General features: G+C 43.7%; 1 protein-coding gene across 2 annotated transcripts in view; it reads right to left on the reverse strand.

The window, feature by feature from the left end:
- Positions 1 to 23,522, reverse strand: part of Epp (Ecdysteroid phosphate phosphatase) — a 65,319-nt gene continuing 41,797 nt past the window's right edge. For both annotated transcript variants that reach the window (XM_050178683.2, XM_050178685.2), the window contains 4 exons: positions 20,640 to 20,762; positions 13,883 to 13,975; positions 11,500 to 11,748; positions 1 to 8,798 (listed from right to left, as the gene is read on the reverse strand). In XM_050178683.2, coding sequence (XP_050034640.1) covers positions 8,518 to 8,798; positions 11,500 to 11,748; positions 13,883 to 13,975; positions 20,640 to 20,762 — 746 coding nt within the window. In that variant the 3' untranslated portion in view covers positions 1 to 8,517. The remainder of the gene's footprint in view (positions 8,799 to 11,499; positions 11,749 to 13,882; positions 13,976 to 20,639; positions 20,763 to 23,522) is intronic.

Raw genomic sequence — 23,522 nt, forward strand, 5'->3', positions numbered from 1 at the left:
TAACAAGAAATAATTTAATGGTAAACTGTCTTGCTTTTACAGTTGCACACATAGAATTTCAAATACATGTTTTATAAGTTGCCCTCTGCCCAAAACAATTTTTCATTGTACACCTCTACAATCTGTACACAAGGTTTTCGGCACACACGGCACAAGATGTGTATTTACACAAAAATAAATTAACAATGGGCTACATGCAAGAGAAAACAAAGGCAACAGCAATTCGTGATTCACTGAAGGTACCTTCTCCTAGAAGAAAATAACAGGACTACAACACCAAACCCCTCATGAATAGCAAGAGGTCCCTAAACAGAGGAAAGGAAACTTTCATACGATGGCACAGTTTTTTCACAAAAGCACACTGCAACGAAAACAACTCACAGTTTTCAGCTCTAAGCTGAACTCAAGCACTGGAGGAAGATGACAGGTTGTGACCACAACGCAAGAAACATTCAAGATAGAAACCCCCTTTCCTTGACACAGCCAGAAAAAGTTGCAGATGCTTCGAGCAACTTGGAGCTCAATGTGTGGTGATATCATTAGGCAGCTGAGAAAGGTAGAAAAGCAACTCTGCCATCATATCATTGTGGTTGTCATGACAACCAGCAGATGTGCCATATCGCCAGCTGATGAACCCTGCCCACCTGCACCTCCTTTCATGATTTTGTCGGTGTGAAACCACCTGTATTATTCACAGCATCACCAGAAGGGAATTTATTTCTTCTCACTGAGTGGATGTGGCTACAGGTTTTCCTGCGCTGATAATCAAACCGAATGATTTCAGCCATTTCAAGCCTAAAGAAGCCAGAAGAACTAGCTGAAAATGTCAGCATAGCTTTGTTATGGTTTCAGACAAAGTATGGCACACATGTAAGCTGACCTCGCGAGTTCATTGCTTCGTGCATGTGTGGGAAAGATCGTCACCATGGCTCCATATGTTTTTCGAACAGCCGTGTACGCTGCAAGTGCCTGCGGAGCTGTTCAGTTGCCGGAACATGTGCTTTAATATAAATCAACAATCACAAATGGAAAGTTTGTGCAAAAGGTAACTCGTCACACCAGTGGGTGACATAATGCCAACACTCAGTGTGCCTCATACAAATGCTTGTGAGCAGTGGTCATTCTCTTCTTGCATCCGGTGCACAAAATATCCAGTGGCATGTCACTGTGAGAAACTATCACCAGTGTTAGCCGAATGCAAGTTGTACGCTGCTGGATCGATGCTACTATTAAAAGCGAATCCGGATTGTCGATATGGAGCGCGTTTTGAAACACTCTGCGGTCAAGAATTTGTTCCCTATTGGTCGATTCAGAGTGAATCCATGTTTTCCACTTGTCTTTTGTCAACTAGCTCCATGGTAAATTGCTCCACTGTTAAAGTATGGCTTCAGCCAAATGTTCTCAAGGGCACTGCAACACTTCTAACGGCTGTGGATGACAGTTTCCTCTGCAACCAATCATGCAGCTCAAGTGTTCACTCGAGGATTTAGGCAGCTGCTTCAACACAACCTGTGAAGACTGAAATGCTAACCGCAGAAGTAAAGAAAGCATGGTAGTATAACTTTAAAGTATGGCTACAAGTATGACCAGAGCAGTTTAAGAATAATGTAAAGCCTGACGGTGAGCAAAAGCAACCACAGCACGCCTATGGCCAATAGTGATTTCCTGTCATGCAAGTTGCACAGGTGACTGGCCATGAAAAACATGTAATTTCCATGTAAGCTACGTGTTTCTATTTTCTTATGCAGTTTCTTGGGACTGCACATGACTGTGCTTGGCACTGGCAACGATTGTGCCTTAACATTGCACAGAAAAATAAGTTCTCTGTCCTGAAGAACTGAAATTTCGGCTAGCTGGTACAGATTCTGATGTCTGTACCCTTCTCTTGTGTGTTCCATTTGGCGCCAATTACACAACGATGGCTCTGTTCTGACAAAACAACCTGCCACACGACTAAGCAAGTCAAAGATCAATTCATTGCAGCAATTTTGGGGGGAAGGCTACAGTCATACAATAAAATTATTGCATAGAGGGCAAATCCTTTGTCAATGGCTTTAGCACTCACTCAACTACTACATAACTTTCTGCCTGCATCACAGCATTCCCAATAAATCTGGTCTGAGTGATGCGTACATCTAAAGCAGTAACCAGAAAATTTAGCACAACTACAGCCTTGTGGGCAAGTACAGCATATTAAAAATAACAGCACTTGTCGGTCCGACCTCAATCTGCAGTGCTTATTACAGTTACCACCGGAAAGTAGCATGGAGTAGGCAGGCCAAATACTACAAATCTGGGCAGGCCCAGATACTACAAAATTACGCATGAACAAATAGAAAAGCTTCCAAGTTAATGCACATCTTAGATGCTCCCACATGTAGCAAAATGTGTGAACAGCATCATTTCGCTTCTTAAAATAGGCAGACATGCACCTTTACTCCATACATCAATAAGCACCTCAAGTGGGTTGTTAGCAGTCAAACAAAGCCGCTAACTTCCAACACCCAAGTACCCATCAAAACAATTCAGTGGCCCACCACAACGTCACATTCAGAAGCATGGAATACAGCCAGCTTTCACGGTTTGCAATGAAACGGCGACATAAGTACACAGTGGACCAACAGAGAGGAAACACGTGAATTGCATTTTTAACTGCTAATTACTTCATCTGGTTTAACATCCCAAAGCAATACTCTGGCTACGAGAGACGGTGTAGCAGAGAGCTCTGGATTAATTTTGGCCACCTGGGATTCTTTAACATGCACATAAATCTAAGAACACGCACATTTTTGCATTTTGCCCTGAAATGCGGCCACTGCAGCCAGGAATTGAACCTGTGACCGCGTGCTCAGCAGCAGAACACTATAGCCACTGTGGTGGGTTTGGATTGCTAAATTTCCTTTCAGAATGTTAGCTTCACGTAGAATGCACAAACAAGTCATCATGCTCTAATTTGTACTTGTGTAGCAATCATCATTTGATTTAGGTGTTCCCTTTTGTATTGGTGTTGCCTGTACAGTGTGGCCCACTGCTTATGTGAACATGCAAGTCTGTGTGGCGCAAGCCAATTTCCTTCTGTAGCAAGTTTTGGAGACCTGGATTGGCTGCAGATGACTTGCAGCAGACAAGCAGGCGGCAAAAATTAAAACCAGGTCGTCGGCGCGGTGCACCGGCACTGCTCCTGCTGGCAACTAAAGTTCACGTGCCTCCAAAAGTTTGAGCCACATGCTCACACGCTCCTGTTAACAGTGAACGGCACTGTACTGCTTGTCTGGACACAGAGCTCTTACGAGTGTAGGCAGAGTGCAACTGCTGAAAGTGGAGACCTCCGAAAATGATCACTCCAGTTACGGTCCCTTGTTCCCCACAACAGCATTGGTGGAATTTTGCGCAGCTTTCATAGCAGTTCCACCACTGCAACAGCAGCAACATCTTCACATGGCATCTACAACTACACAAAAACAGCGTCAAAAATCCTTGAGCACAGGAAACCTTGGGTTCGTTAGTAAAGCTCATTACTTCAGCAATTCACTGAATGTCTGTTTGTCACACCGTTGAATGAGGTTGGTGCTTGGGCAGTAGCTGGCTTTACAATAGCAAAAACTACTTTTACATCACTGACAATTGCTATTTTATGACTCTGTGTCTAAAGGCTTTGTCGCAAGCAGTCATACATATGAAAGTGCAACAACTGCGGCCAGTGCTGAAGCAGCATGTTTCTGGCCACTTGGTCGAGGGTGCCAACTCTCCAAAACAGTTGTTTCTAAATGTCTACACCTTATGCATTGAGGAATACAGTGGAATCCAAGTCATAACTTTAATAGCCGAGCTTATGGTAACGAATGTTGATGCAACACTGCCATACGCTGGTACACTAGCTACTCAGTTTCATCCATGTCACAAACCTCACAATGAACTGACATGGAAACGAAAAATTCTGCAAAAAAAAAAAAATTGACTGAAGTGCGCAACTGCACCTGTGATATTTTTTTAGTACTTCTGTTAGGCAAGGTAAACAAGAAAGATTTCTCAGATACCTTCATTAAAAAAAAGTTTGTGTGAAAAAAAGCTAAATCTTCTTAAGACTAGCAGTTTACAGAGGTGCAGTGAGCAAGAATAGAGGTAGCGTGCTCAGAGGCCCCGCGAGAGTGAAGCCGCTGATGTTAAATCAAAACGAAAGTGCGAGGTGGTGCCAATTTGTGGCTGCAATGTGGGGTAGAGTGTACTGTGTAGGGAGCCTTCATGAATGCCATGTTTTCGCAGGCTCCCTACAACAGTGGAACCTTGAGAACGATGTCATAAGAGCTTGGCAGACGCACTGTAGACTAGAAACGTTTTCTCTATTTTTTATTTTTTAGGTTTATATCAAGGTCGTATGTCAAATGAATTTTCTTCCATGCGTGCAAACATAGGGAGCGACATCGGTGCGCGAGCTCAGAGCGATGCAGTACACCCAGCCTGGCGTGCAGCAGTGGTTCTGGCGTCTCTGTGTCATCGTTGGCCGAACTTAACCGCACTCTACAATCTTGAACACCATATCAGTGCGTTGACATCTTACACGCACAGGAAAAACTAAAGCATGTCCTGGCTGGTCACAGCACAAACACACCTGCACACGGAGCGATCGTAGCTACCACTAAAGCTACGCTGATTAAACCGATGCAACACACGGTGCGCTGTGAGCAAAACACTTGACGCTGATACTCGCAGTCGCAGCGCTCTCCGTTGCCACCGTACTGAAGTGAGCACGCCGCCCCTACTACAGCTCACTGTAACACAGGGCAGCTCGGCAGCCCAGTTTTGCTTGTTCAGCACGACAGCAGTATTCAAGTCAACATCCTTGATGCTGGGGTAGTGCCAGGGTAAATGACATTTTCGAATAACTTGCAAAAGATCATAACTGAGATTCCACTGTACTTTCTCGCTACGGTTACAGACAGGAGATGCCGACTGAAACTGTGATATGCCACAGGTTTCTCTTCAATACGGCTGATGATGACAATGACAGTGATGTGAAATACCCAGATAACCTTAGCAATACGTGCCAACTCCCTGTCACTGTGCTACATACGAACTATTTCAGACTTAGCCGTTGGGCACCATCATCTTCAGGACACCCCCGTGTAGCTGATATAAAAATTACCTCATTTCAGCAGGTAATTAAAGAGGCACTAAAGAAAAACACTGAATCAGTTAAGACAGAGAAAGTATTCTTTCAAAGTTCTATTTTCATTAATTTCGTAGTAAGAGATTGATTAATAGAAGAGAAAATTAAGGTCAAAGCTTAATGTTTAGAATTTCGTGCCAAAAACCCAAGCGCTGGTGCATCAATGTGACATCACATATTTCAAAGCATTTTCTCGTATTAGGGCCATTGTGGCTCAGTACATGTTTCTGACACTTGCTTAATGCAGTCTTTGGCTGTTTTAGAATATAATGTAGCAATAAAATATTAACCAGGCTTGAGCAGACACTGTTAGAATTTGCGATGTCACAGCTAGCTGGTGCAGAAAATTCAAGGCATCATTGCCACCAATCTTTTGTTTTTGAGTCTTTTTGGGCTTACTATGTTTTTTCTCACAATTTAGTGTTTCTTTTGTTGTTGTAGAAGAGTAATTTACTATTACAGCTCAGGCAATCTTTCCCTTAAGTGTCTCTTTAACAAAATTTAACCTGCATAACATAGCTTTGCATGTGACTGGTATCTGCATTTTTGCCCTTGTAAAAAGTTACATAGTAAAATAAACAGTGCATTGTGTTGTCTGTCTCACCCGTACTATTGCCTGTGCTGTTTTGCCATAATGAATCGAAACCTATTAGCCCCAGCTTAGAACTCCCGAGAAAAAAAAAAAAAAAAAAAAGAGAAAAAACACGAACATATAACATGTGCAGGCAACTGCATCCAACAACATTCAATTCTTTATGAACACAACACAGCACAACTGTCGGCACAAGCCACAGCCCCAAAAGAATAATTTTGTATGCTCAGTCATCACCACTTTCATGGCTGTTCCTCTTTGCTGAAGCCACGTTGGCTGCATCCCACACTTCAATTAAAAATTTCTTGAGAATTTTGTAGCGCGGGTTATGTCAACAAATACACACTTTCTCTGGGTGGTGGGTGATTGCAGCAACTGTGCTGCATCCTAACAACAGGAGTTGTTGGGATGCATTTTCAGTGCTCAGCAATGAAATAGGGCGGCTACTGTATCATCAGTCCAATATGGCAGCATTTGGACATTTTAATTAGAGTATAAAGGTGACTTTTCATTTTTTTCAAAGAACCTTGATTGCAAATTGCTAGAAGAAATAGTGCTAGGCCTCAGAACACACTAAATAATTTAAAATAATGGCTAATCACCTCCTGGCTGATTTCCCAGGAGGTGTATGTGTTTTATAACGGCTCCCACTTGACTTTTACTTGACTACCTGAAGGTAGTCAAGTGGGAGTAGAACAATGTGACATTTTGGCACTTGCTCTGGGAAGCAAAACTGAAACTGGTTCACCGAAAAACTATTATGCAAATTGGTATTCATATTTTTTTCTAGGTCTAAAACTTTTACTTGAAGCAAAAAATGGAAAGTAAAAAATGTCATGTCGGCACTCTTCTAAAGCTACTAGAGACCATTTTTAATGAAAGCACTCATACATTACTGTCTTAGTAGCACAGAAGCAAGCACTGAGGTACCCAATGAATGATATTTCAGTTCAAGCACAATGCTGAGAGAGCAATTATATTACAACCCCCGGTGTTTCGAAGACAGCTATGCCCCGAGACCAAAACTAAAGTTTACTTTTAACCACCTTACACGCATATCACATGTGCAGACTCAATGTTGAGTGACCTAGCTATCGTTGCTGAACTAGTTGGCACCTGCATGCAATTAAAGGCCAGTTACAGCCGTATATGGCTGCAAATACATTATCATGATCTATTTGTTCCCAGAGCAGTGGATTCACTCTGTCCACCAGTGGTCACTCCACTCCTTGTTTTTTTTATGAATATGCTTCAAGTTCTACAATGGCCTTCAACAGCCAGAGTGCATCTGCAGTACTGTATTTCTATGAATTTAACTGGCCAGTCTGCAGTAAGTTACTTATTTAGCCACGGCGGAGAAGACCGTTTGACTGGACTGGTCGACTTGGTTCCCATTATTTTATGGTCGTATTTGACCAACTACAGCCGGCAACAATCTAAAAATGCAGCGACATATGGACCGCTGCCCAACTCGAAGAGAATTCCTATAGATGTGCCAGCCAATTATGTTTTTTCATTTCCGTGATATCAGGCACTTTCCGTTTTCGCATAAGATGGCTGATTTCACTGCACAGACCTATCTTTATGTCGCTGGTTTTTAGGATGAAACTTGAACATCTTGTCAGGTTTTATGGGAGTTCACAATATCAGGACTCAGCCAAAAGTAATATTTCAGATAGAAACGAGTTTTTATTTCTCGATTAGCCTAGAATTTACATTAGCAAGGAAATAGCCCTTAAGCTGTGAGCAGACTTCAGCTGGTGTGGCTCTCTTTCAGAGAAGAACTCGGGACAAGCGCTGGCTTCACCTTTCTCGGGCTAACTGATTCGAAGAGCGGAGGCATGGAGGGCAGGTTCACTGCAGTATTGTGGGCGCAGCTCATGCTGAATTCTTAGGTTGTCACCGAATATAGCTCCATGGAAGATTGCTCGTTCTTGCTCTGCTGTCTACGCACATGTCCAGACAGAGCTTCAAGGGAGGACTTCACTGCTTTGGGCTGCTGAGAGGATTAGTTTGTTCTTATTCAACCCTGTATGTAAGCATCACTGGGCAACATTGTGCTTTACTGTATGATATCTGGCTGTGCTTGGGGCTGTCTTGAGGCTTCGTTTAACAGCAAGTAATTTGATAAGCAAATCAAGCTACCAGGCAACAACGGCATTGAATCATTTAACAAGCCTGGTGGAAAGTATACCCCATTTTGGTAACTGGGTGCTTGTAACAACCTCAGCTGTGATCTGAAGTGGAGCACTTTGTGTTCCCATGGCAGCTCTAATAGCTTGGGCTTATGGGCAATACATTATGGTTATAGTGCTAAATGTGCTAGAAATGACGAAGACAAGGGTAGAGTCACAGCTGTGTTTGTGTGTTTCCTTGTCTGCTACTTTTTTTCTTGCATTGTTTTTCTCGCAGATGCCAATATGCAAAATCTGGACATAAGAGGTTGTTCCTCCAGACTGACCAGTGCGATCCAACATCAGTTTTGGTTAACATGCACTCCTGTTCTGAAAACACTAGGTTGTTGACATTAGCCCCTTTCGATGATTTGCATAACAGTGCACCGGTGCAATGATGGTTTGCAAACGGCAAGTCGTAAAGATGTGTCGCCTTTGCAGCTTGCCTTGCGAACCGGCCCTGAACACTTTGCACTGGCGGCACAGCCATACTACTCCTTCTCTTCGCACCTGGTGAGTGAAAGTGACCCTCGGGGCTGACACTTTCTCCTACGCCACCTGGCGGCATTGCCCATGCAGCTCAATCACGTTGAAAGCATGCAGCGCCAATCGAAACGAGTGTTGGCACTGTGGGTCAAAGGAGGGATAGGAGGCGCCACCAGTGCCCAGCCAGTGCCTCCAGCGGTGCCCTCTGCAGCGGCCTGGGATCCACAGTTTGGAACCTCCTGGGCCACGCACAGACCACAGTACGGGATCTTGTGCACCAGCTGTACAAGCTCTGTTGCTGACCGAGGCTTACGACCTGTCAACTGGCGAGTGCATGTCTCCAGGGTTGCCGCATGGCCAACAAGCAGCACATTTCCACCTGTAGCAGCAGGACATAGGGGAAAAAAAAATTTGCATGCCTTTATCAGTTTGTGAATGAATTACGCACTATGTAAGCCATTTTTAACATCTTCGGTTTTTCTTCTTGTACAGCAATAATGAAAAAAAAAAAAAATCTTATGAGAATCGAGTTACGAACATTGGCAGCATTTGAAAATTATGCAATGGCAGAAGCAATTCAATTCACTGAAAAAATATTAAGAGCTAAAGCCTCTTGCATTAATGTACAAAAGGTAGGTGTGCAAACATGACGAGCACAATGCGAAGGACAACACAAATGCCCCCTGTGCGTGCGCGCGTGCGCGTGTGTGAGCGCGCGCGCGTGCATGCGCCCTTGCAAAAGATAACCATCTTAGGCATGGCAATTCTTTATGCAGGATAACCGAGGGCTGACTCATGCGTGTGCTACTGTTATTAATTATATGCCATGCCTCAACCATAAGATGCACTTCTTTGTTCTCATGTCTGGCCAAAACTATATTGTGCATTATTTGGAGTACACTTGCAACTGTGGCGATGCATCGAATGGTTAAATGGTATTCCACTGGTCAACAATAATTTATGTTCAATTAATGTTTAATTGACGCAACAATGTGTCTATCTTACATAAAATCGACTACAGCTACTTGTTCTACTAGTGCCTATGTTTTTTACAAGCTTGCCTTTCTGTACTATAAATACTCTTCCCCAACTTCCAGTTGTACCAAGTGGTTGTATTTGGCAATAAGAGTTTTCATCCTGTCCTCTCCGTAGTACTGCTGTGTTTTCACTCCAAGAGCAAAACAGTATGATGTGATTGCTAGAAGTGCAAGGGTATGTATGAGTACATACTATTCAATAAGGAAGTGCGCATTTGAGCCGGTTGGTACACATTGCAGAGAGAGAGAGAGAGAGAGAGAGAGAGAGAGAGAGCAAGGAACAGGACACAAGATGGTCATTCTGTTAACAACCGCCTCAGAGAACATCCAAATTTAATGAAGGAAAGTGCAGGCAGCCACCTAGCAGCGCATTACACTCTATGTGGCTATAAGACTTTATTTAATCAGTGCAAAGCACTAAGGCGTTATGGTGACCAACTTGTGTGTGTGACACTATACGAGGCTTACTGCATCGATGGAAAAGGTGACGTGTGTGAGTGTGTGATCGATATCATTCCTCACCAAGGAAATCACTTTTCTAGCATGTTGATAACGGCGCCCATATAGTGACCTTAATTTTCAATATCATTCCTTTCTTTTTCGCAATGTAGCTTGCTCTCACTCCTCCCCTTTTCGCATATCTGTATGTATTTACTGTATGCATAATAAAACATCAGCGCTTCATCAGTCTCCTTCTTATGTCATTTCTTGTGCTGTTGTTACTCGTTTTTATGCACATACTATTCCCTCTCTTGTGCACTGGATGGGATGCCCCACTCAATTTGTGTCACCATATTGGCCTGTGACAAAATGAAGCATTAAATATCTTCAATTACCCTATTAACAGTGCGGTTGTGTAATCTAAGTTTAATGCATGAAAGTGGTAGGGCAAGTAGATAATTGTAAGAGACGAGCTGTACTTTTTGAAAACACATGTTGGCATAGGACTGTGGTGACAAGCTCAGCTTGTCAAAGACATGGGAGAGTTCAGAGTAGGTTATGAAAGTTATGCATACATGGGTCAGGCCAGGACATGTTTGACAGGTACTCCCAAGTTATGAACAAAAGCTTACTGATATCCTTGAAAAAAATAAAAAATAATACAAAAGTAACAATAAAATATATACAGTAATCCCTCTATTCTGCCAGTACTTGGTGTACCTGCAAAACTTGGAGAACAGAGAAACTTCAAAACTAGCTAAGGGACACACAATAAGCAATAGAACAGAAAATGATAAGTGTAATGTTAACATAAAGAAAGATTAAAATAAATTCCAGAGTTTTACGTTTACAAAACCAGAACCATATTATGAGGCACGCTGCAATGTAGGACTCTGGATTAACTTTGACCACCTGGCGTTCTTCTAAATCTATTAAACGGGTGTGCTTGCATTTCAGCGCCATTGAAATGTGGCACCTGCAATGTTGAGCTCAGCTGCACAACACCCATAGGCACTAAGGTACTGCAGATGATATTATAGCTGGAATTAACAGGAGAAAGTGGTGTCAGGCAGGAAAGCAAAATGTAGTCGGTGGGAGAAGACAGAGTGGGATTAAGAAATATGCAGACGCAGGACAGGTATAGCTGATGCACAAGAAGGGCAGCGGGACAAGGTGTCGCAGTGTACAACAGTTGTAGTGTACAGCATCTACATGGCTCGACCAATAGTTTTAACTAATCATTTTTACTAACAGCAATTGAAGAATGGAATAATTTACCAGAAGAAATAGTAAAAAAAAAAAAGCCCTTAAAATTCTAGAAAATGCTGACAAATCATCTCTGAGACTAATACTTTCTTTATATCTTATGTTCCTCTGTTTTTTTTTTTCAGGTGTTCTACGAAATGTCTACTTGTTTTAGATGTTAGGTAACCATGTTTCAATGTATCACTTATTCTTTGTATTCCTCCCAGTATGTGATACCCTGAGAGAGGCCATTAAGGGCACAATAAATAATGATAATGATGAGATGTCTTGAAGAACGCCCTCCAAACTTATCCTGCGGAACAGCTTTCACACTTATTTGCACACCAGCCTTCTCACCTTCCGGTGCTGTCCTCTTCAAGACATTTTGAGCAACATAGAAGCTCCGCATGTAGTACTGGTCTACAGACTCTTTCTTGTGTTTCAGTTCCTCAGGTTCGATGAGCGGCTTGTAGTCGAGGTTGATGTGGAACCCTTGCTCCTTCAGCTCAGCAGGTGTCATCCATGCTGGCGTGCCTTCGGGGTACCAGGCGAGCCACTCAAATAACCCAGGCTCCACGTTGATGAGCATGTCTTCGAAGTGCAATGCTGCATTCACGCATGCAAGCAAGACAAGACCATCAGCAGTCATTCTGAATGATGACCGATGACCACATGGCTACAAGGCAGACAAAAATTTGTCAGAGGTTATGGCATTAAAGGGGCATTAAACACCAATTCTGTAAATCAAGCTAAAGTGATAGATTAGTGCTCTAAGATGTCGAAGGCAATGCTTTTACAGAGGACAAATCCATTGTAAGCAAGAAAATGATGCAAACTTGGGAAATAATTGGTGCCATGACTGTGAACACACTGAACCAGCTTCCATGAGACAGCACAACCTGTTTACATTTAGTAACTCATACAGACAACTTATGATAGGTAAAACTGTTAGATTTCAATATGAAAGCAAATCTGAAGAACTCAATAGGGCAACTTCCTCTCACTGCTTTCTCAGTGCTTCTTAAGGCTAAAGAATTGGTGCCATGACTGTGAACACACTGAATTGCCTTCCATGAGACAATATGACCTTAAATATAGTAGATCATGCAGACAACTTAAGACAAATAAAACTACGTTAGGTTTCAATGTGAAAGCAAATCTGAAGAACTTCCTACAGCAACTTCTTCACACTGCTCTGTCGGTGCTTTTTCAGCCTATGTGGCACCCTCTCTTCGCAGGCCTAAGGCAGCAGGGCCTGGTAGTGCATGAACTGGAGATCGCTAGTGCATGACTGTAGAAGCTATGCAGGAAAGCTATTCCATTACAGGCAATCAGAACAAGTCGGTGTTCTCCTCTACCTTCCCTCTAAGACAGGCGTACAGCGTTTGTTCAGAGAACACGAGCCACACTGTGTACTACTGGAGTTTACCCTGGGCTGTGTAAAGGGGTAGCTCTTGCATCCATAGTTCCACAGTTTTCAGGGGAAAGAGGGCCCTCCTCATAGAGGACATTGCCTCACTCCTGTCGAAGCTTATGTATTAGAGAACTACCATAAAACTACAAAGCTGGCTAGTTGAGAAGTTGGAAAGTGAAATTTTTGTTGTTACCAATGAACTACAGGCTGAAAGAGTGCATAAATAGGAGACAAAGCTGGAAGACGAATGACATAGCATATTCATCTTCCCTTCTCGCCACATCTTGCTGAATTGTTTCTACCCAAAATTAAAAAAAAAATGGAATCCTGGGGCTTTATGCGCCAGAACCACAACCAGATTGTGAGGCACGCCGTAGTGGAGGTTTCCGGATTAATTTCGACCACCTGGAGTTCTTCAATGTGCACCCAATGCACAGTATATGGGCGTTTTTGCATTTTGCCCCCATTGAAATGCCGCAGCTGTGGCTAGGATTTGATCCCGCTACCTTGTGCTTAGCAGTGCAATGTCAAAGCCACCAAGCAACTATGGTGGGTGTTTCTACTGAAACGAGCACAAGTTAGCCTGTGTCTAATGTAACTGCGTTACAAAAAAAAAAAAAAAAAAATCCTAAGATCAGTGTGGCACTGCCGTGATTGACAGACATTCTGAGGTTACCAGACTTGCTCATTTTTGGAAGTCACCTCAAGGCACATCAGAAAAGAAGAGAGACGGCCACTCTTCAATGCCCAGCCCCACACACCTGGGCACTTTCTTGCAAAACAAGGCAGAAAGTGTGGAGAACAGGGAAGACAGGACGAATACACGGCAGAGACGGCAGCATTTCCTGCAGTTGTCCTGTCCTGTTATCCTCCATGCTTTCTCACAATGTCTGCAAGCTGTGTCAAACCAACTAAACAGAAGATTATATTCTGCTCAACCTTCCTATTAAATCCACATCCTCTCATTTCATTTTCTTCTTCATTTGATGGTTATTATAAACAACAAAAGAAATTACACAGCTTGAATGAACTACAGGACACACAGTCTTTGTGCAGCAGCAAATCTGTCCTCGCAAAATGCACCTACATTCTAGGGTTCACGTTTCAACTTCAAGCATGTTTAATAAATATCACACTACGAAAGCCTTCCTATGTTATGATATTGCTAATGTCGCAACTTGAACTATTGAACCAACAACTTTTTGGGTGAATTTAGTAAACAACATGAAGAATGTGACAAGACAGCTTCCACAAACAAAGCATTTGCCGGAGAATCTTGCATAAAAGCTTGAGGCCAAACAAAACTAGGGAGGCACACATACTTACCTGTTAGGATATTAGTGCATGTCTGTATGCAGCGCAGAGATGGAGATGAAAACACATGACTGAACGTGACACCACTTTCACACATAGCATTCCCTGAAAGTAGAGAAAAGGATAAGGGCTCTTAACATTATAAACGACTTTCCGATACAACACAGAGAGACAAGTACACAAGAAAAGCAGAGGACGATGCAGCTGCTTCCACAGATAAATTTATAGCCTCTTCAGGCCCCAATTATTTCTGTCCACTGAAGGTTTAGTTTTGCCCCATTAATTGCATCTTCATTACCCTGAAAAGTGTACAGCTGCAAAAGAGACTAGGAATTTTCAGTTCTTCGCAAGTTTTGACAACTTTACAGAATGTACGCTTGCTGTGACAACTCTTTACAGGAACGTCAGATACGAGAATGTCAACTATTTCATGTCTAACACAGTTGGAAAGCAGTTGTCCTACCACTTGAAAAATACGCCTGATGTAAAACACTCTTAAAAACAATGAAAGAAGTGAACTGCTATATGACGACATACTGACACCGCGAGGAAACACCCAGCTGTCTACATTTCAACTAATTTTACTAGATCATTTTACACACTTTTTCGACTCTTTGTTGCCCAGCAAGTGCTGCTACCACGTGTGGATAAAATAATTCTTTTTTTCTTTTTTTGCTCTGCAGCATTTTGGTTTTCATTCCATGGCTTTCTTACGCTAGACATTTATTTCAGTGACCGCTTGTGCATTTGCACATGCTAGGGCATGTGGCGGTTAGTTTTGGTTTTGCCTTGCAGGCTGTTTTCATTTGTTGCGATTGTAAAAACCAATATTTATACAGTTTCAAATCTCTCAAACCAAGTTTTAAACGGTCTCCGATATCTCAAAGCGAGCTAGATGCTCGCTTGTCTGTTGCTCACAGGTGTGTGATCCCATCTATTGACAGGAGAGCGCTGGTATATACAAACAATGCCATCGTATACAAACAATGCTGCCATGCCTGCGTTTCTTTTCTCGAGACTCGGCTCGCAAAAACTGATTGCCTTTCATTAGCGATAGAATGAAGGATTACTGCAAGTTCCTGACTTGTTTCGCTTTTCTGATTGGTGCACAGTTCAATTATGCTACGGGCACGCATACTGGTTGCTCTGCTGCGAGTTAAGTGATGATTTCTCTGATGCACACAACTACCAACCCAAGTGCTGAAACTGAATATCTCTATTTTAGTGTGTCTACTTTTTTATTTCTATTATAAGTATTTATGGAAGCCCATCTGTATTCATGAATAAACAATGCATGTTTACCTATGGAAAATATGTTTTGTCACTTTATGGTCACTCTGAAAAAGTTGTGGTAAATTTTTTTTCAGAATAGGTCTGTGTGAAGATCTTAAATTTGCAATAAAAAAATTCGACCTTGGGAGCTCCCATTTGGTGAAAAACGCTGACTCTGAAAGGGTTAAGGAACGAATACACTAGCAGCATGTTTTCCACAATGGCGTGTCGCATGATGCTCTGCCATTGAAGAGTTTTTGCGTTAACCACACAAGCAGACCACCGCTGCCCACAGCTGTTGGTTCGGTGCCGATCAAGCGCTGACAGCCCCACTAGGCCAAACCAGCTTTGTAGCAAAGCCATAGCATACGGTGCTCTCTATAACAACCGCCAACAATTGTGAAATGAACCGTATCGAAAATTTTTTCGTTTCTCACCGCATCACTTCGCACAAAAAGGAAGGTAACTGCTGCTATTCACAGGTTGAGATTGTGAGACGCTTGATGCGGTCAAACCGTCTCGCAGTGGCGGCCAGATGTAGGCTCCGAGTTGAACTCGCCTTGCAACACAGTTCTCATTTGTGCTACAGATTTAACAGTAATCGCTGCTTGTTGTGAAAGACAAAATTAAGACATCAGTTTATACTACCAGCCACGGTATTGCGTGCAGAACAAACTGTAGCCAATGTTAGTCATTGGTGGTGGCAACATGCTCGGCCCTGCTGGCCGGCACAGCAGCGCTGGCTGTCCATCTCCTGGCCACATTGCCGGCAGTTCATCTTGCCATTGTGTGGATGTGTATACAGCCGAACCCCCTTATAACAATATCCAAGTGCCACGAAAATTCCACTGTTATAACCGGTAATTGTTATGACCGGGCTGCATGAAAAAATCAAAATAAGGGGATGGCAGAGCTGATGTGAGAAAACTATAATGGTGGGGAGGCCAATGCCCCTCCCTACTACCTTCCTCCATCTGGCTGCTGAATGTGTTCACTCGTTTAACTGCTTTCTGGGAGCTCCGATCGTGTGTAACAAGCCGCAGTTGTTGGCGTTAAAGAATGGCACTGCTATAACAACAGCAAAGAGGGGTCATGGGTGGCAAGCTATAACGATAGCACCGCTGAGGCATTGCTTTGGTGGCCCCAAAATGGGCCTTTCAAAAATTGCGAAAAGGCTGTCGTGGCAGTCTGTCAGCTTCAGAAATCCAGAAGAAATGCTGAGGCGGGATCGCCACAAGCATCTCCCTACATACTTCTCACTGACTTGCACGAGAAAACCCTATGTCCATCAGCCTTGCATGCTTTACGCGAAGCTTGCCGACATCCTTCTCCAAGGCATCCAGGTGCTCTACGTAGTGTAGCGGAAGGTCCCTCACGAAAACGAAGCCCCGGAGAGACTGAACCACCTGCTGGGCCTTCTGTAAGGACAATGTTGAGGCAACCTGCCCTTCCGCATCATCGCTGCCGTCGTCGCTGTCGCTATCTGATGCAAGCCCGTTCGCGACAATCGCCTCATCGGCTAGAAGCACTTAGTTTCCAAATCTATAGCCGTGTGCTTTCTTTTCCCCGGCAACGTCGTGTATAGCCGATGATTAGCAGGCGCATCAGCCATCTTCTGTTTCGGTGGCGAGTCAAACCAACTGTTGGTCAAATGAGGCTGAGGAACAGCATGGCCAGGAACGATTTCGACGCAACCAACAAAGACAAATGCGAGTGATTAAGCTGTTTGCAGATCAGCGCTGAATGAGGAGCCAGCGAGCAACATGTGAGCAATCTGCGAGCAGTGCAGTTAGTGCGGTCCAATCGTGTTTCGGAGGGTGGGGCAGCTTAGAGCTATGGGCGCAGCCCATTTTTGTTTGGAAGGGTGGAAGAGAGACGGGGGAGAGGCGTGCGGAGATGGCTGGAAAATGAGCGCACGGTGGCTATTGAAGCAGCGGCCCATCGTGCAGCGGCTCGAATTTCTCGTTTTTGTTTTTTCTTTTCAAGAATTTTGCATTTCACCATCTTTCGACTCGTGCACCCAGCAGCCAGACTTCATCGTTATAACCGATTGTAACAGCGCACCCAAGACAAGGGCAACAGAAGGAATAAAACGACGACACGGCGCTGTTATAACCGATAATGCAGCATCGGGGCATTGTAGTAAGCGGGTTATTTCACCACGGAAAACATACAAAGTTGATGGTGTAGCAGCCTCTCATGGTTATAGCTGATATATTGTTAGATCCGGTATCGTTATAAGTGGGTTCGACTGTATGTTCTAGTATGGGGAAATTACCATTTGTCAGCAACCAGCACTGGGTAAATGGTGGAAAGGAAGACGTCGGGCCGCTCGGTTGTATGATTACCATGTAAACCCATTTATCAATAGTTATTTATATTAATTTCTACGTTCTTTGCATTTCTGCGATCACTTAGGGGTTAAACAGCAGTATTATTTGCTAAGTTTTGCCATTCTACAACATAATGCGACCGTAATTTTGGAGAGAAGAACTTCGGATATAACAGACCTTTTTCTCTGGATCATCACAGCCCGTGTTAACAAGCGTTAACTGTATCGCGCAAACTTGCAGCACAGGTCCAATTATAAGTGTTTCAAGATGTGTGCAACATGTTTGAAATACCATTGGTTTCATCTGCACATTTGCTTTTGATGCACTATCTCGGGGTACACAATTGTGCACAACACCTGAATGGGATAGACTATAGACTAAGAGTGGCAGTTTGGACATGTTGGTGTACGGTAAAAGCTCGTTAATTCGAATTACATGGGGATACTATGAAAGTTCAAATTAAACAAAATTCGAACTAATGAAGGCCAGAAAAAATTGCTCGGCTAAGGTGCGCATATAGTCTGACATAATGTGCGTGCACGCGTACACACTATGTCATGTTGGCGAGAACAACAACTCAATAGTTTGATGCACTGGTGTAGCCAACATTGCTTTACGCAGTCAACATGGTGCAACGTGCCCGACGTTGAGATGGCTCTTGCTCCATATGCGCGTTCGTCGCACCAACTGCGCCGACCCGCAATGCATGGCGCGGAGAGAAAATTATGCAGATCCCACGCACTATGGCAATCGATGTAAGCGAACCTTTTTGTGCTGGTTGCTTTTATTGATGATAATTGGCTGTAATGTGGACAGCAAAAGCTTAATTTCTTCAATGTTTAGTCTAACACGAGGGTGGTGAGTAGATGTTAAACGCTACCTTGCGTGCTCCACTGCTGTTTGTCTGCGTAGTACACAGAACACGCAGGGAGAGGTGTTTGCTTGAGGCGTTGTTGTGCGCCATATTTCATAAACTCAGAGGGGTGAGCACTGTCATTGCCTCACATGGTACATCACATTGTGGCAGAAGTATTAAACTTAGATTATGGGGCTGTGTGTGCCAAAACAGCAATCGGATTACGAGGCATGCCATCGTGGTGGACGCTGTATTAATTCCGACACTGTGGCCTTTAATGTGCCCCAAAATCTAAGTGCACGTGCATTTTTTATTTTGCCTCCATCTGAATGTGGCTGCCGCAGTCAGGATCAAATACGCAACCTCGAGCGGTGCCATAGCCGCAAAGCTAAAACGGCGGCCACAGTACTGACTTGACGTGCAACCACTTCCGTAGTGTCGCCTGGACCCTCCGGTGCGCTTTAATTAATGCGGCTTCTGCTTCTGCATGCCCTGCATAAGTTGTCCACTTGACATATTAGCATGGTGCTTATTTTTCAGAAATAGCAGAAACATACTGTACCATACCTTGAACTTGAGCTTATCCAGTTTCCCCGCAACCACTGTCGTATAGTAGTAGTGCTTCCTTGCCTTCTCACGTCACCTGTTCCCTCTCCCCCCTCCCCTCATTGTATGGGAACTGCCTCTTCTCCCCCCTCCTCTCTACAAATCTATTTATGTCCCCTCTCGACTCGCAAGTTACTAGAAAGGTAAGCACTGCAGTTTCTGCAATGCCTTTGAGGGAGGTCCTGGATAATTACAGCTGTCAAGAGGCTAATGTGGTCATGCCCAAAGAGCTGTAGAGGACATTGTGCACAGGGGTCCAAATGAATTAGTTTCTTCCGTTGCCTTGCTCCTGCCTTGTATGCAGTGTGCCAGACAACAGCAGTAACAGCATCAGCTGTGGGAAAATCGAAGGAAGAGGCAAAGAAAGCTTCACTTTAAAAAAGCGGCCACTTAGCCTCACCACATTGGCTTTACTGACAGTCGCAGGCAGCTGTTCAAAGTGGCGTGCGGGTTGGGGTTCTGCGCTTGCTCCGAAGAGAGCAGCCGACGGCGTGTGCGTCGAAGTATAGAGAGGACGGCATTTTGGCTGGCACAGTGCAAGCTGCGTAGCGTGACAGGTCGCAAGTGATGCGTGCCGAAAACATCGGACTTTAAAGGTGCCTTTCGCACCGCCGAGAGAGAAGTATTTGTCTTGAGAAAGGAAAGGTTAGCGCTATTTTCTGCAGCCCTTTCTGCAGGCTCAGCGCCAGCAGGGAATGGAAAGCAGGATAAAAGGAGGTAAGAAAGGAGAAGCGCCGCCGATGCTTGCCCCAGGAACAAGAGCTGCGTCTAAAATGCGCTCGTGAAATGCACCACAACCTGCTGCGACATTGGTTTCCGTTGTACTCTCGTAGCTGCACCAGCTGCACGCTGCTGAGTTCCACTATATGCATAGGTGGCATCCAAACATGCATTCGAGTGATGCTTTTCTTTGAGTAACAGGCACGAATCTCAAAGGCTATGCTTCTTTGTACTGCGAGCACCAATAAACATCATGGTTGCCACGCTTTAGACATTACCTGGTGCTGCTTCTCGGCAAAACACTTCGTAGAAAAAGTGCATAGCCTCCAATATGTAACATGAGAGAGACAGAGAGAGAGAGACGTAGCGCTGCGTCCACGTTTTTACCTTGAAGGTCTTGAGAGAGGGAGAGAATTGACCTGCAACAGGGGCGTCGGCCGTGCCTGGCCAGGAGCAAACGCGTCTCTCTCCAGTCAGCACTAAACAAAGGGTCATAGATGGAAAGAGCAAAGCTGCGCAGTACGCGCGGCGACACCAGCGTTACCAGCGTGCTCCTGTGCACTAGCACTCTCCCCGTCCACGATGGCGCGGATTTCGAATTATCGGTGGTGGCACGGATTTTACTGTGAATTAGTGGGATGTGTTACATATTGCTTTTTATATATTGCTGGATCGACCGCAGTGGATACTACGAATTATGCGAAATTGCGAATTAACGAGTTGCGAATTAACGAGCTTTTACTGTACTCTTGTTATTGCAGACCAGCACAGTAGTTTGTCTATATCTATCCTGATCATTGTCCTACAATTGTACGCTGCTTTGCAAAAAGTTCTAGGGTGCTGCACTGGCACGGGCAAGATGTAGTGCTTATTTCTTCAATGAAAGTTCATTTTCCGTTATGCTTTACTAGTCTTCAGTGTGTGTTGTGTTTGTGTAATGGTTATTTGAATGCATTGTAGGGAGGCTGTGTTGTTTACAAACCTGTCAGTGTGGCCTGATACAGGCCAATGTTAGTCAGAGGGGAGTCCTTAGCATAGTCCATGTAGCCTCCTTTCCTCTCTGGTACCACGGCTGGCATGTTTAAGTCCCGGCGTGTGTAGTTTCCTGAGAGCAAGACAGACAAATGTGAGTGTGGCATCATGCACAGCATGGGTCAAATGAGGGTGGGGAGAGAGAGAGCAGTGTTTTTCAATAATGGCACAGAACACACACTTAATGTGCAGCCTTTGTGAAAAAATATGAAACCATTGCACTCGTGACCACCACCAACTTTCAGAATGTCTCTTTCCAGTTCCCTAATCCAGGATGTCTAGGCAGCTTTGCATCATACCTTCACTGCTCAAGAACTCTGGCAAGGAATATGAACAATAGTCTGATCAGTAGCAAGTAATAACAGTGCCTTTACTGTTATTTATTACGAGTGTTCACGTAACTAAATCTTCAAATCACGTCGAATACCTAATATTTTCAATTTCTAAACAAAGTGAAATACAAAGGCTGCACAGAGCCCACTCTGAAAAGAAATAAAAAGAAGGCTCATTTGCATTATTCAATACATGCAAAGCGAGTTGCTGGATGCCAGGTCAAGTGGAGAGCTTATAAATGAAAAACAACTGAAAAGCAATTGTATGTGGTACATCATGAAAGAAATGAAACAAACAAGAAACAGCTCTTCAACTTGAAGGAAGCGCATAGCAGTGTGAGTGCTTGTTAAAGGCGTTAAGAGTAATACTACAGCACCACACATAATTTTAATGGAATACGAACATGGTGAGATTGGCGAAGTGCAACAATTCGGTTTGATTAAGTTGTGACAGCAAATTCACAGGCTGCCTAATGTGAGGCGTGCTTATTTAATGATTGGAAACTACTGTGCAGAAATGACCTTCTCCGTGCACTCTCTTGTAGCAGAATCATTCGGAAGTGCCTCCTCTTCCCATAGACTGCAACAACTGTTGTATCCATTTGAATAGACGCAAATATTTCACATCAAATATTAAATTCTCAAATCTAACCGTAAAGACTACTCATTTGTCTTTTGAATTTTAGAATGCTTGCGCACAACTATGATTTGTTATTTATTTTGGACAGTGAAATGTCCCACTTTACAAGCAATGGTGGGCTTTGACTATGTCAGGAGTATTGCTCGCAATTCATGAGTCAAAGCAGCAACAACGACGTCGTCTCTAGCTAGCATGATTCGAGAACCTCCTATCAAGTCACGAACAAAGCAAATCAAAGGACTGTTCATTGTGACTTTCACTTGGTACATGCAGAAGCATGTGCTTCCACATCCCCTAGATACAGCATACTCGAGTATAAACCGCATCTCCAAACATTTCTTTATATTACTTATTTTATTACGACACAAAGTGCAACATTTTAAATGAGTTCACATGCAGGGATGAATTTTCACCAAGTAATCGACAACAGATGTTAACCCCTATACACAGAAAACAACACCACTACAAGCAAGAAAGAGAAACCGGAGAAGAATGGCAATACTGCTTGTTTGTTGCAGCAAAACAGCTCAGGAAGGAAGAGCAAGTTCATGAAGTTTGAACTGTCCCTTCGGGATATTTCGGCACATTAAATGCTGCGCATTTGCAGGTCCTCCTTTCAATCTGCCTTTGCAAGCGCCATTAAAAAAAAAAAAAAAAAAAAAAAAAAAAAAAAAAAAAAAAAAAAAAAAGAGAGAGAGAGAGAGAGAGAGAGAGAGAGAGAGAGAGAGAGAGAGAGAGAGAGAGAGAGAGAGAGAGAGAGAGAGAAACAAAGTGTCAGGGTCTCTTGTGCATACTACATGGGGCCTCATTGCAGCAATAATTCCTTCAATGAAATCCACTGCATGACTCGAACCCCTGATGTATGGGTGCACAACACTTTCTTAGCTACTGTTACAGTTCACAGAAAGACTGCATCTACGCAGAAAAGTACGCAATATAGTGAATTGCCCTTTTGATCATCACATGACTGGTCATCATTGCAGGAGAATATGGATTGCACAAACAGGCCTGGAGTGTGGCCTGATCCCGGTGACCAGAACCGGTAACGCACTCCCTCACCAGAGCAGGATTGGCCACCCTGGTGCAGTACTTGGCCACAACCTCCTATATGAACACAACAATGACCGGGGTTGTTGGAGAAGTATGGGAGAGGCCTTTGCCCTGCAGTGGGCGTAACCAGGCTGATGATGATGATGATGGATTCAACAGGCGTGCCACAAGGTGGGCAGTCAGAGAAAATGGTGAAATACTAATTTACCGTTTTTAATGCAACGCGTAGCCACACTTTCATACATGCCACACACTTGCACTCATGCAGCCCATGTTTCTAAGGCTTATATATTTATTTGTTAGGCAGCTATACCACCATCAACTTTTAAGCTCCTGTATAGCCATGTTATGTGCATTATTTGTACTCCATCCAACCACTCATTATTCCACCTGCCATTAAAGAAAAAATTAAATTCTGGGGTTTTAAGTCCCAAAACCGCAATCTGATTATGATGCATGCTGTAGATGGGAGGCTACGGATTAATTTTTGACCAGCTGGGGTTCTTTAATGTGCCCCCGATGCACAATACAAAGCAATAGGTGCACTCCATTGGAATGTCGCTGCCACGGTCGGGATTGAAACCGCAACCTTGAGCTCAGCAGCACAACACTATAGACACCTGGCTACCACAGTAGAAATGCAACATTGTTAAGTTCTTGGTGCTCTTTGGCTACACTTGGACCTTGTGCTACGAAATACCACAGGTAATAATAATAACAATCATCATCATCATAACATGGGCCCCTAAAAGTTTTAAAGCCGATAATGTAACTGCTGTATTTGGTGGAGGTAAGATAGACTTCCTGCAAT

The sequence above is a fragment of the Dermacentor andersoni genome, chromosome 5 (genome assembly GCF_023375885.2).
Source record: "Dermacentor andersoni chromosome 5, qqDerAnde1_hic_scaffold, whole genome shotgun sequence".
In the NCBI taxonomy this organism is placed as follows: domain Eukaryota; kingdom Metazoa; phylum Arthropoda; class Arachnida; order Ixodida; family Ixodidae; genus Dermacentor; species Dermacentor andersoni.